The following is a 14,949-nucleotide window of genomic DNA, read 5'->3' on the forward strand; positions in this document are numbered from 1 at the left end:
TAATGCTTCGTGCAAAGTAAGTTGCACCAAGAGTGAAAGTCTAACGCTTGCTAACCTTACATGTGGTCTTTGAGACTAACATGTTTTCCTACAGTGTGTACAGGTGTGTTGCTGTCTAACAATTTTACCTGAACAATTATACATTGCACTCCATCTGTAATATTACATTGGCGTGGTTGAACTTTTATTAAGTCTTTGAGCCAGAGTTTTCTAAGTCAGTTAATTGTCTTGTTTCTCCTTTATCAGACTCATTAGATGGTAATTCCTCTTGGGTTGTGTTTAAGTCAGCCCTATTAGGCTGAGTATTAGCAGCCTGGGTGGGCGGCTGTGTCCCATTTGCGCACACTACAGTGCCTTCTGATTTGCTGAAACTGAACAGCTTCCCAGGACTGAATGTCCTGTTGGGGGACTGAGACCTCTCCTGGCCACTAGGGGGAACCGAAGAGGTCACTGTTGACCCAAGTGTTGCTCCAACTGCCACTGCTGGCTCTTTTTTCACCTCAGGTGACTTTAAGAACTTCAGAAATCCAGGAAGCTTTGCCTCTCCTCCCGTTGGGGACTGGGCTGGTGAGCGTGATGTGCCAGAGGAGAACTTCCCCTGGAGAGGGATGATTTGCTTGAGCTTCATCACATTGTTGTTTCCCAGCAATGAGCTGGGTCTTTTAGGCTTGTCCCCTGGCTTGCCACCTGCTGCTTTGTCATGGTGGTGCTGGTGCTGGCTGTCTGCTTTGTGGTACTCGCTCTCCTGACGGGCCTCAGCCTGAAGTTCAGCCTGACGCTGAAGCTCATCCTCCTCACGTCGACGTCTGAGCTGCTGTTGGAAATGGTGCTGGGCCTGCTGCTCGTGCTTCTAAATAGGGATATGTGTTAAAATGAAGATATAGAGGCATCAGTGTTTGCTATGAATGACTGGCTCATTTTACATCTTCACTCTTAAAGAAGCATCTTATGAAGCAGGTCATTCACACAAACAGCTATTTTGTACTTGTTTACACAAAATATGATGAATTTTGCCAACAGTTGTTTTTTTCTATCTCAAGTCTAGACAAAATTTGTCTAAGACACCATCAAGATGATGCATCACTGACACACTATACAAGCATAGTCAAACACACACTTATTTCTTATGTATAATGACTTTAGATGACAGTGTGCAGTCACAAAGGGAGACCAAAGGGCACAAAGGGATATGTATATACAAATATGATTGAAATTACACAGCAAGTCTTTCAATGGCCGAAGGTCTTTCAAGCTATGATACAACTATACCTTGAAAGCTTCCCTTCTTCGATACTCTAGCTTGGCCATCTCCTCTGCTACCCAGCCAGGGATATCAGGGATGGCAACATGGATGATGTACTTTAGGAGGATTGCAAAGTGCTGTAAACCACCAAGACCACAAAGGGACAAGCTCAACACAATGTTACATCAAGGCATAACCACATTTTGTTTGCTGTTATGTACTTTTTATATGGACAAAACATCACATCACATCTTGTACACATACCAAAAACTCTTGTGAGGTTTTGTGTTCATCAGTGAACATAGTTTATACGAACTTAGCTAAAAAAAAATTAAGGTTTATGAAAACACCACAACAAATAATAGCAGGCCATGCACATGTGTACTTCTTCTGTTCATTTTGGGAATAAAACTACAGTATATCCTTAAAATAAAAGTAACTCTTCATAGCCTGCATTTACTGTACACACATTAATGCAGTGCATACCTCCAGTAAGACAATGGAGATGATGGTCATCTCAGGGCTCAACCAGGGGAAAAGACGCTGCAGCTGACCGCACTGACCAATCAGGTAACAGTTAACTATGATGGCTATCAAGCCCATGGCCTCCATCGCAGTCTGGTTTTGAGAGAGAAAGAGAGATATCTAACCTTTTTGTCAAATCCCTCCAACATGAACAGTGCAGCCTGGAAGACTTGTCTGACATTTTGAAAAACAAAACACACCGACCTGCCATTGTCCAATGTTCTCCACCCTCTGTCCAAAGGGCCTCTGTAGGCCCGTACACAGCTTCAGGGCATCACTGCGGATCTCGATGATGTTGTTGATTAGAGCACACATGGCCGCCAGGGGAAACGCAGAGGAGAAGAGCACCACATAGCCAAACTGAATGAACATCTCCTGGTAGTCCTGAAGCGTATCCTGCATCATGCAGCAACATGATTATTTTGGAAAGGTATTTCATCTATCGCTGAACAGGATTAAAATGATATTTTATCAAAGTTAAACAAGATTTTGCACACCTCATATGTCTGCATACAGCTCTCAATCTCAGCCTGGGTCATAGAGACAGTTTTGGGTTCTTCTGGTGGATCAATCCATGACTTCTTGTCCTCTTTCCTCTCGCCAACATTCTTTCTTCTCTGACAAAGAGATTCGTATTCTTTTGAAGAGGACACCTTGGTGTTCTCCTGCAAAAGTCAATATTAGATTCATAATACTTTCTTTAGTGAATACCTGAGTAAAAAAACATTGGAATGTGTCCTAGTTTGTAGCAACATACATCTTCAACTCAACAATGTGTATGCTGTAATTTCATCTCAACCTTATTATTGCACTACTTGGAAGACATGTATCTTCATAAAACTACAAGACAAGTTTAACTGAATTGGAAACAAGTGGTATAATCTAAACATAATCTCAATTTTTTTTTATTTTGCTAAAGAAAGTTAAGATTGTATGACAATTTTAGTTTGAAAGACCTGAGGTGGCTATTTAGTATAGAGAAAGGTGTCAGATCTACAAAGCTGCAAAGCATGTTGACAAATCAAAATCACTAAGAGGCCTACGTACTTGACTCAGCAATTCACAATCACTGTCCTCGTCACAACTGTCAAAAATACTGCAAGGATCCATCCCTTCCTCTACCAGTGTCGGACTGTCCTCAAGGAAGCTGTCATCCACCGCCTGTGTTTCCGTCGTGACATCCTGGTAGTCAACCTTCTCAGTAAAGCTGACTTTTCGTTGTTTCAGAACGCTGTCACTCATGTCCCACTCTTCTTCTGTCAGCCTGAATCCAGCTTTTAAATCCCCTCTTCTCTTTTGCTGTGGGTTCCCATTAGAAGTGTGATTGACAGGGATCCCTCTGGGGCCCAGGAAGGAGTAGGATGTCATTGAGGCTTGGGCTTTTCCCAGAGCCAAGCGGCCGTACTTGAGCATGATGGCTTGGAGAAGCTCCCACAGCACCTTTGGAGTAAAGACACCCAGCTTGTTTTGCTCATAGATGTAAGGCTGGAGGACCTCTTTGATGTTTTGTAGGAACTGGCGGAAGATCAGTAGCGTAGCTAGCATCTGTGAGAAGCAAGAGAACATCTGTCACTATGCTGGATGTAAGAGGATCAAAATGGAAAACACATGCACATTTCCAAAAGGGTTTAGCAAGCACAAGCGATTTAATAATCCCCTCCAGACATGTTTTAAAATTAATTTAAAATACTCTACTATGAATAATAATTTGTGTCTAATATGGTTTTCCCACAAAAAAGTTCAATGATCTTGTTAAAATCCTTATAATTACTTCTACTCCTTCTCGTTCATTAATAATTCCACAATCTATAAAGATGCAAATATATTTCTTTTTATAAATATAACTGCTGGACTCAAGATGTCTCATACTTCACTGAAAAGTCTATTCTCAGTGTTTCAGTACCGGAGATTTAAAATGTACAAATATTGGTCCAGGATTGGCTTCCAAACTAGTTGTGATGTCTTCATCCTCTTCCAGCAGATGAATGTAAAAAGTGACACAGTGAAGTAACAATAACCAAAAACATATTTTTGAGTGGAGGGGGACTTTAAATATTAAGGTTGACAGAAGTTACAAATTGCAGGCCTGACATAATGAAGTAATTTAAAGTATTTCAGGGTCAGACACATTAAATTAAAGCAATAGTTCAGCCTTTTCACTTTCTTGCCAAGAGTTAGATAAGAAGATTACTCTAATGTCTGTACAGTTAATATGAAGCTAAGCTAACTGTCAGCACCCAGTGTTTAAACTACAATTTGTGGTTCTGTTTGAGGTTATTTGCAGGACAATCTTCTAGCTGGGTGCAATGAGTTCCTAGGGTCTTGTGGTCCAGGAAGTCACTATTGCAGCATAGACAACAACACAACACATAGCCCCCCCCCCCCCCCCCCCAAAAAAACTTCTTTAATACTGCTAACAGCTGTTGTTACCTCCTTTAGTCGCTCCATGTCCTTGAGGTAGAATCCAATGTAGAAAAGGCTAAGGTAAGAATTGATGAATTCAAACTGTAAAACAACCAGAAAACATTAGAGGAAGTCAAACACTTACTCAATCAATATGAATTATCTCTAAACAATCTGGAAAGAAGAGGAAGAATGACTTACAAAAACCATCTTGATGATGAGATTATTTTCATAGGCACTCTGAAGTCTGTAGTTCTCTAGAAGAAGAAATGCATATCAGAGAATTACAGTAAAAAGCCATCTAGTAAAAAGGTTTTTTCACCAGTGCTCAACATAAACAATACTCATTACCGTGAATTCCAATTATGGGCAAATGCGTTCCATTTTAATTTCATTTCCAATAAAATACTTATCTCGATTATATATCACAGAGATTCAATATTGTGTCTCTTACCCATGTCATTGAGCCAGTAGGCAATCTTCTTATACACTTCATCACATATGGTTACAGTAATGGCCAGAAGTATCTTAGGAATGAATCTTGTGATACCAGGTAGCTCCTGAATCTCCATAACCACTTCCTGCAAGGTGAATTAGAAGTATGATAAATATTTAATGAATCCTATTAATTTATGTCTGCTCTCTCAAACCCCACAGCTATTTATAAAAAATCCTTTAGCATGAATCTGAGGTGAGGAGGTGTGACTAAATGTGCTTTGTTTAACCTGTTTGTAAAAATGATGCAATCCACAAATCTTCAGACTAAATTGTAAGTATGGTGTGTACAGATGGGGTCCAAATTAAAAGAAAAACCTGAATAACCTACTTGAATACTTATGAATGATTTTGGACTGACAAGACAATGCTCTCCACCACCACAAGACCAAATTATAAAATATAAGCTTCCATTTTCAAATTTATTTAGCAGTGTCTGCTTGTCTCTGATGCTCTATGCTCTATATATGCTCATATCATATATATCATCCCCAGACAATAACAACACCAATTCTTCAAAGTCAACACTGCTTCCATGCTATGTTATCTGGTCCAAACCTGCAGTTCCAGGCAGAGGAGCATAGCGAGAAAGACAAAGCAGAGACAGAGGATGCAGATGGGCAGGCTGACCAGCCATCTGAACATAGCCCTCTTCCAGGGGGGATAGTAGAACTCCTCACAACCTGTTATGGGACTGCAGCGCTTTACACCCTGCAGAAACAGCGGAGGAGGATGACAGAGACAGAGACAGTGTTTTTTCCATCAATGCTAACTGGAAAATTCATTGCAATTATTTCTGCAAAATGTGCTACCTTCCTGAGTGTAAGAGCTTCCTGAATCGATTGTTTAATTGGCTTCTTCTGCATCATCTTATTATTTTCTTACATATGATAGTAATCTTGTATGTCCTCAAAACAAGCAAAAATGCATTTCTTATGTTTTCACTGTTGCACTCCAGCTTTTTCTAGGAAATATTTTATATTTTTTTATGGTGACATTTCTACATTAAAGTTGCCCTTTTTATTTGAATTTCTATGCATGCAGAATGTATGTACGAAAATAAAATAAAACAATAATATAGTCCGCAAAACATCACAGCTCAGTATTTCTGAACACATCATTTTAATTCCTTTCGTATACAACATTATTATGCATTTTTTTTAATTAATAACTGTGCTGCTGTTGGTGAGGCTCCTCCTCCAAAAACCTGTCGCCCAACGTGGGGCTCGAACCCACGACCCTGAGATTAAGAGTCTCATGCTCTACCGACTGAGCTAGCCGGGCATGTTTTGACTGGTCCCCACATTCCTTTTCGAAGGGGTCACTCACTTCCCCTCCCCCTCAGTGTCTATTCAACAGTTTCAACAGGAGGTGGGGGGAGAGACACTGCCCCCAGCCTCCCCTCCCACTTTTGGGGTTCGAGGATACACCGCTCTTGTAAACATAATGATCACATTTCCTTGTATTGTGTGCCAGTCTCTGCACAGTTGCACAAGTGCTCACTAACAGCACTAAACCATGTAAACAGGCACTGATATTGCAACATCGCACTACCGTATACCGCATAGAAGTTAATGAATTTACAGTATGATTCATAGAGCTGTCGAAATCACCTAACAAGTGACTGACGACAAGTGTTTGGGAGTCAGTGCCAATACAGTAAATAAGTGAATAAAAAATCTACTTCACAAATATTTTTCATAACTTTCATTTACCATAAAAATGAATAAGCTAGTTGTCGTTTTACATAAATGCATGCGAGGCTTCAACAGCGATGCTCACCCTGAACTGTGGCCTGGGCTCCTCTAAGGACTCAGCAGGGGTGTCCAGGGTGCCCCACCTGTAGGCCAACTCTGCCTCTCGCCTCTTCCAACGCTCCAGAAACAGTGTCGCCCACACAACATTGAAGAGAGCAAACACCACACAGCAGATATCCTGACTGGTCTGAACAGGAGCAAAAGAGAATAAAAAATACTGATGTAACTTATGAAATTAGCTGCAGTTGTTTCATAAAGTAGCAATGCTAAAAATGTTAATATAAATCAAAATCTCTGTAAAATTGTATTTCTGACATAAAAACATCACGAGAAAGCAGCATCAGTAATTTTGTTGTAAAAAAGGTTTCATGTACCTGGTCGGCTTCTGCTAGTATCCAGAGCAGAAAGCCAATGACAGCGGGGTAAAGCATGGAGTTGGTGTAGAAACCAAGCCAGGCAAAATACATGCCGATCTTCACTCCAAAGTAGTCACAGATGTCATCTAGGTGAGAACAGAGTGTAAACACACAATAGTACAGCCCTCAGAATAAGTCCTCAATGTTTAAACAAATGACATTACACCAATTACATCAACAGATAGTAGATAGTATATGTTAATGTGTGTTGGTATAAATGAGCAGAAATAAAATTCTGGCACTGCTTACCCAGTGGCTGCCTTTCACATACAGCCTGTACCCAAGATGTCATCAGCTGATTGAGGATTCTCTGTTCATGAAGAGGAAACATTTGATGGATCACCCCTCGAGCCACCAGCTCCGGGACTGGAGATGACACATCACAAAACATACACTTGGTATCTCAGGTGACATGTGGTCCATGTTTGACAGAATTCTAAGGCCTTTGAAGAAAATCATTTTCATAGCCAACGAGAGCTACATTTAATGGTGAAACTTTTAAATGAGCGTACTGATTGGCTGTCCCTCCAGGAAGTGAATGTTGTGAAGTACCTCTCCCTGTTTGGCTCTCAGGTTGTCCAGCCAATACTTTATGATGCTTTGACGCTCCTAAAAATGGGGAGACAAAAAGATAAATGATGAGAGAAATGCATTTTTAATTTATGGAATATAACTAAACAAAAAAATATTGAATCTTTCGTAATATCCCAAAATAATGATGTGTGTAATATTCTCAAAAGATTCACAGCCATGCAGACATGCAACTCACATGGAATTTCAACCTCTAACCTGTGAGGTAAAAAAGCAGAGTTCGCTCTCTATGTTCTCATAGATGTTGTCCTCTTCACAGGAAAAGCGCCGCATCCCGCCGCCAAACTGTGGCTTGACGGCCTTGTGCATGCTCATCTGCTCCGCTCCCTGCAGCAAGCTGAGGGGGGGAAATGAACGGCAGGATTAAACCCGATTGAGCACTGTGCACAGGCTGGACTGCAGATGTTTGATAAATTAAGTGCATTATGGAGAGGCACACAACAAACTGAAACACACACAACTGCACATCTGGGTGATGACTCACAGTGTCACACAAATACACACAATCTCATGTTTGCACAACATCCAGAGTGAAGACCCTTATTAACACAATGCATTTAATGCTCCCTCATTTTGAAATGTTGCTGCACCCCTGTATTTCTGCAGCTTAATAAAGGGGTAAAATGTTACCAACAACCCAAAAGAATCATATTTCAATCATAACACTTAACTATTATTCTAATCTAAATCCTAACACCAAAATTAGCATTTATCAGCCTCATTGAAAAGAAAGGACCTGCAAAATGCCACCAATCTAAAGATGTACAACTCAAAACAGTTCAAACTAAGACAAAAGCACAAAGCCCCACTCATGCATGCATATACACAGTTTCAGAGTCTTACTTCTCAAATGTCGTCGTGATGAAAAAGGCTTGTGCCTGGGTGTGTTTATGCTGTCGAACTTGAATGCTGACTTGTGGGATTCCAACACGAATCTGATTCAGGAGCCACAGCAGAGTGTGGTCATCTATTGAATCTGGAGGAAGAAAATTTTGATATACACCTTTTACTCATTTATAGATGTTTGTATTTTCACTAACAATAAATATGACAAACAAAATACATTCAGTGTTATTCCTCACGTTTGCAGACCTTTTTGTCAAAGGCAAACAATGATGAGTTCACTGCATAAAGAGGCTGAAACAAACCCATCCCTCACAGCCCTGAAAAAAGTAGTGGGATGGTGGTTATTGGGGAGCCTGAGTGGCAAGAGTTGGGTACTGATAGTTTTGATCATAATCTCATTATTAATTTGTTGCATCATACCCATACTGAGGAAGGTTCTGATGAGAGCTGTTGCTAAACAGATGAGTCTGGTGGCAGTCACAAAAGTGACAGAGTTTCAATTTGCTGAAATGGTTATTAATCAGCCTGATATATTCCCTATTCCAGACTATATGGCTGGGTGTTCACCCTCATGTGCAATGGTTGGTTAATTGTGGGAGTAATAACCCCCAGAGGGGGGATTATATGGTATTTTATATATATGGTATGGTAGAGGTCAAGTTGCAAAGGTCATTTTCTGTGAGAGAGTTAGAGGTATAGTGTCTGTGCAGAGATTCAGCTAAAGAGCAGGAATGTGGTGTGAGAATGATCAAGGACAGTTTGGGAGCAGAGTATGATAAGAGAGAATGAGGGGACGAACAGGAGACATTGTTGTGTGTTTTGACTTCTGTAGCTCTGCCTATCTTTGTATATAATGTTCACTTGGGTGTGTGCAGGTCAGTCTCTTTTCTTCTGTGCAGAATAAACTACTCTTTTTCCATAAGTCACAAGGCTGTGAATTGTCATCTTTGGCATGAGCTAGACATGGTATAGATATAGTAACCACAACAATAGTTAAGAATGTGTGCATATATCACATTTTTTTCCCCCACAGGTTGAGCTAATGACTGATTCTAATCACATTTCAGCTGTGTCAGCAGACTGTATGCAGCACACTGTGTCTCAATCAAGTCATGCTGTGCCCCCATTTTAATTATGATACTGACAAGAGCATATTATACCTAAAATTGATAACAATCAAATTACAGAGTTTGGATCCATCCAGAATGAATGCTTTTATTCAGGAATAGTTCATATTTCTACATAGCAATCAACATAGCTCTGAGGCTGAATGTTAGCTAGAACTATAACTGAGCTCTTTAAGAAGCCTGGCAAACAATACTGTCATGTTTTTTTTAAGTATTTTGATAAAACCAGCAAAACTTTGAAAAGGAAATGCAGGATTCATTGGTCAAACAAATCAGCATAATTATCAAATAGGATAAGACGTCAATATACCACAATAGAAATAGTTGTGCCTCCAGTGAGCATATAACAAAATCGGGATGAATTCTGGGAGATGTAGTTTATGGACTCTGTGCTTCTCTAATGCAACATAGAATCTTACAGCGCAGATTATACTCTTTGCAAACTCTCACACACCACATAAAATAAGGCTGCATTCGGCCCACAGGTGTTGAATTTTTTTGCTGTAAAAAGCTGCCTGCTGCAACCAAATTCAACACTATGAGAGCCGAAACTGTGAACCAAAACAGGAAAATTGGGGACTAAAAAGCCAAAACAATGAACCAAAAGACACCGTAAGGCTCTATAGAGCTATGAGGAAATGCAAAGTCGGGGGTTTGCTTTTTCAGGGTGTGTTCTGTAGTGTATCTATCTGAGTCAATCCACTAATTGGGATTGATAAAAATTCATCTAGTCATATTTTTTGCCCTCTGCCCCTTTGCCTCTTAAAGGATACTGCAGAAGGGGCTGGCTTGTGGATACAGATTTTGTTATTGGATAAGATTTAATTATCCCAAGAGGCCATTTTTAAGTCCTAGCCATATATCTAAGTAGCTGGCTGACCACCAAAGACATTTAATGAGGATACACTGTTCTCTTTACAGTGAAGAATTCATCACAGGACAGACAGAGAGGACATGTTGGAGCTTACTGTACCTGGGAATGTCATCAGGATATCACAGTTTTCAGTGGGCACCATCTTCAGCCAGGACTTGCGAGACATTATGTAGTGTCTGGCCTGCAGAAGCCGCTTCCCAAACAATTTATCTAAAAGGAAGAGGGGGCATCAGGGGGAGAAGGTGAGACCGAGACAAACTGGGGTTAATAAAGTTTGAGAATGATTACAGAGAATAGGAGTGAAAGAGGGCTAGAAAGAGTATGCCTGTGTGTGTGTGTGGGAGAGACAGAAAGATGGTGACTTTTTTCTCATCAGAATGATGAAGGACACCATTGGCAGGTTAGTCATGAGTATCCCTATCATAACTCTGCCACTCATCACTGAAACTATTTCTTCACCATATTTTATGTCCTATCTTATATTTTGCCCCTGTCATGGTGACTAAGGGGAAATGACAAAATGACAGAATGTCCAAAATAATTGCTCAGCCACTGTGAAGGTTAACTGTACTGCAGACCTGGTCTCGTAGCGCTATACAGAGCAACTGCTTAGATCTGTGAACAAAACAGACGATCTGTAAACTAACTGGTGTGTGTCTCTCTCAGAAATAGCCACACACAAACTTACTTTTCAAATCTGTCTCTAAAACCACTATATGTTTCCAATGCAATAGGCCTTGATCCTGGTTATAAATAATTACAATACAATCTAAGTCCTGATGTTATCATTTTGTGCTGCTTCTTTTTCTTCTTTAACACTCTCAAGCCACACTGTCTGTCTGACGCAAGCACAATAGCCCCAATGACTGACCGGTCTCTGTATTGTTCACTGAATCATATTATGACACTTTCTCAGTCCGTGTCTGTGGTCTGGCCTTCCCATTCTGTAGTGTAAATGCATGTTACCTACTCCCCTTCAAGTCCCATCCACCCTATCGACAGCAAGCAGCACTGTCATCTCTCTGTTGTAGTATTATGTTTGAGAGATATAGGCAAAATGTTGTAGCTATAATACAGGTCAGAAAACAATGCAAGTAGGATCTTGTTCATGTGTTCATCATGCATGAGATGTATAAAATAATTGTGCAGTAATACTGATTAAACTCTCTCTCCCTCTCTCTGTATGTGTGTGTGTGTGTGCGTGTGTGTGTGTGTGTGACATAATGATGTAATCCAAGCCACATCACTGGCTTGAGGCTTTTTTCATTATCCTGCATGTACTGTATATTTCACAGTCTTTTTCTCTCTGATTGTCACTGACATCATTGCTCATATTGGCGGGACCTTCCAGCAGATACATAGACATATCTGACTTGGAAATCTCTATTCCACGCAGCAGCAATTTATCCATTGAGAGCAATATTATCTTCCATAATGAGATTGTTTTAAGCCAGACTACAGAAGAGCTCATGCAGACTGAAGAACTACATACTAAATATTTTTTTATCCTTCTTTTAGTGAGAAAGCTGCATGGAGCTCTATACTGTATATCTCGCTCTCAGTATCATAATAATGATAATGATACACGATGAATGATTAAATATCATGGGATTTTTAATTAAAATATTATTTCAGTAAACACAATACCACATTTTCAAATTTGATGATTCAAAAGAAAAACAAAATGCTATTTCTAAGGAAGACTTAATGAGATTTGTGCAGTACAATATATATAACATCAGCTTGACAACAATTAAAGTATTTTTTATTAATAAACATATATGAAGAAGTTTATTTTTGAATTTATAGAGAAAATGGCACATATTGATATAATATGTATATTAATCAGCCCTTTTCCTGACCTGTCTTTTCTGTTCTCTTTACATACTGCAGTCTAAAATTAAACACTTTTTTAAACATGATATGTTTTGGTTATGAGACTACAGGTTTGGGTGTTTGGGCTTGTTCCTTTCCCATCTTGCGGACCATGAAGTCTTTCCATCCATATCTGTCAGACCATCACATTCAGACCTAAACGAGCAGCTATACAATCCTGGGATTAAACTGCAATGCACACCATAAACACAAACTCCAACTGTGGAGCAACCGTGCACTAGCACACACTCATAAAGACAACCATAAAAAACTGCCAAAAACTCTTTTCACAGCTCTTTAACCACAGTTAAATAACTTGTCAACTCTGTTGAATATTTATATTAACAGCTCTCCCTTTCTGTGCGGATGTTACAGACTTTGTAAAATCTGTCATGAGCTCACAGACCACGCTGATGAGCTCACCAGGAAACATTATCATTCATACCATAGATCTCAGCTAAACAACTGTCGCCAGACTAAAACTGTAAAGCAGAAAATGAGGACTAGAAACTCCAAGGCAGTGAATGTACCTCCACCAAGCTGATAATGGTCCCAGATGGGAAATGGTTCACTTCCCACTGCCAGGGACAGTGCTGACACACACCACAGTGGTGCAGAGAAAATAAGTGATGGTCCATTCAATGAAAATGTAAAATATTTCATTTTAATGGCTATGTCCACCTAGCACATTTTCATATGTTGTCAGTCTACATCACACCTACATCTGATCCATATAAATGTGTATTTTGGTTCATATGGTTTGCATTCCTTCGCCCAGAAGTCAGGATGCAAAGCAAACACGGCAGAGGTGTTGTTCAGGCTAAGATTGTAAAAGTCTTAGCCGGTCAAATCTAGATGGCCAGACCTTCACCTCTATCCTAAAGGCAGCATGGGCATGAACTGGGGCCAGAACTGGGCAGGGGCCCTGGAATGTAGATGATCTCAGAGCCCTCAATGAACTCTACACATCACAATAATATTTACCCCCTGATGGATCAAAAAGATAATAACATCAATTTTTCAGTGGTACTTCATGACCATCACAATGCAATTCCAGCAATGACCGTGACAACAGTCATCTGCTCACTCACCGCTGAAATATTTCTACTGTAAATCTTCAAGTCTTCAACCCAAACGGAAACGGACACAGCTGACATCTGAGTCGTGCAACACAATCTTGACTATCTTCAAAGTATAGTATAGCACAGTCCGTTCGGACATGCACCCCCGCTGCAGAGGACTCTAGTATGCACCTGTAGACCACAAAGCCTGACTCTTCCCGGGCCTGTCTGAATCGGAATGCGCACTATGTAGCGGGAAAGGGAAAGACGCACTGAAATCATAACCCAATCACAAACGATTGACCCCTGTAGTCTCATGTGAGTCATTCAGAGAAGTCCATCAAGCATCAGTGACTGCACCATATTGCCCAAGCACAGTAGCCTAATCCAGTTTTCCCTCATCCCATTTTTTACTAATTGAATACAAACACTCAGCTTCCTCTGATCTCCACTGTACGCACGCAGGCAGGACACATTTTTACCATTTTTCTCTGTGACACTCACCGAGCACACCGGACGGCGTTAAGGGCGTATGCTGCTGCTGCTGCTGGTTGTTGGTCCTGTCCTGCTGCTCGCTTGGCACCGTCCTCTCCATCCTCTCTCCTGCCCCGTCGCCTTCGTCGACGTCTGCCGTGCTGCTGCTGCTGTTGCTGCTGCTGCTACTGTTTACAGTAGCGTCGGTATCAGCTGCTCCGGTACCCGCCGATTGCATAGTGGCTCACATAGGATAATAGCACTCCAGATGGTGAAGGGGCTGGAGGACCGCACTGCACGGAGCACTGTTTTTATTGCATGACTGTTTCATGCGAAGGGAAATCCCTAGTGTATTTCATAGTTGAAGATGAGGAGGAGGAGGAGGAGAAGGGGAGGAAGAATAAGATCATGGTATCTACACGTTACGCGCACCAATCGTGACTGGGTAGTGACGACAGAGTTTAGGGGATCACCGCGCAGGCTACAGGTCCATAAACAATGACATAGCCTATATGCATGCTGTTTCTAGCTGCACGCAGATCTGAAGATGGATTTTCGATGACAGGCTATTCATATGTCACAGCTGTAATTTATGTCCCTGAAAGACTTTTATTACAGGCATTATCCTTTGTAGAAAATATGAAGCCAAATGTGTACAGCCATCAGGACATTGTTCGCAAGTAGCCTATAGGTTTAGGCAATATTTTGTTTAATGAGAAATAAATAGACATGGGCAGGGCCTGTATGTGTAACAGAGTCCACATTTAACGTATTCATGCCACTAAATTTAATGTGTACTATTTATGTGTTTCAGACTGGATAACACATGTAACCATGGTCAGATTAAAGGGGGGGGCCAAAAAGTGGTTCTTGGCCCCTTATGAACCTCCACGCCATTTTGATGTACCTGTCACCTCGTATCAGTCTACAGAGCACACAGAGACCAACCAGTACTCCCATGTTGGAACACTAATTCTCCATATAGTTTCTGTGGGACAGTTTGAGACAATTTGATTTGACACAACTTTATTTAGAAATGGGCACCATGGTACTGTAGCACAAACTAAATAACTTAAAACCGACATGGGCCCCCCTCTTCAAGACAAGGCCACAAGATTAAAGGATACTCTGACATTTTGGGAAATACTAATTTCATGCCAAATATTAGATGAGAGTAACTTTACCACCCTCCTTCTGAGAGTGGTATCAATCTCATTCAACTCTCTCTCACTCTCTCTCTCTGCTCATAGGCTCTATATTCT

General features: G+C 40.7%; 1 protein-coding gene and 1 non-coding gene across 2 annotated transcripts; both read right to left on the bottom strand.

Moving 5' to 3' along the window:
* Positions 1 to 88: 88 nt before the first annotated feature.
* On the bottom strand, positions 89 to 13,949 carry LOC128368998 (anoctamin-8-like). The gene is made up of 18 exons (XM_053329944.1): positions 13,718 to 13,949; positions 10,377 to 10,487; positions 8,274 to 8,406; positions 7,629 to 7,767; positions 7,352 to 7,448; positions 7,089 to 7,205; positions 6,798 to 6,925; positions 6,449 to 6,610; positions 5,225 to 5,377; positions 4,626 to 4,752; positions 4,373 to 4,428; positions 4,199 to 4,273; positions 2,816 to 3,313; positions 2,266 to 2,433; positions 1,973 to 2,164; positions 1,730 to 1,861; positions 1,270 to 1,380; positions 89 to 850 (listed from the first exon to the last, which is right to left on the bottom strand). The coding sequence occupies exons 1-18, from the start codon at positions 13,923 to 13,925 to the stop codon at positions 188 to 190; spliced, it is 3,270 nt and encodes a 1,089-aa protein (XP_053185919.1). The 5' UTR covers positions 13,926 to 13,949; the 3' UTR covers positions 89 to 187.
* trnak-cuu (transfer RNA lysine (anticodon CUU)) lies at positions 5,878 to 5,950 on the bottom strand. The gene has a single exon. It is a non-coding gene; the product is annotated as a tRNA-Lys (tRNA).
* Positions 13,950 to 14,949: the final 1,000 nt, after the last annotated feature.

The sequence above is a fragment of the Scomber japonicus genome, chromosome 12 (assembly GCF_027409825.1).
Source record: "Scomber japonicus isolate fScoJap1 chromosome 12, fScoJap1.pri, whole genome shotgun sequence".
Lineage (NCBI taxonomy): Eukaryota > Metazoa > Chordata > Actinopteri > Scombriformes > Scombridae > Scomber > Scomber japonicus.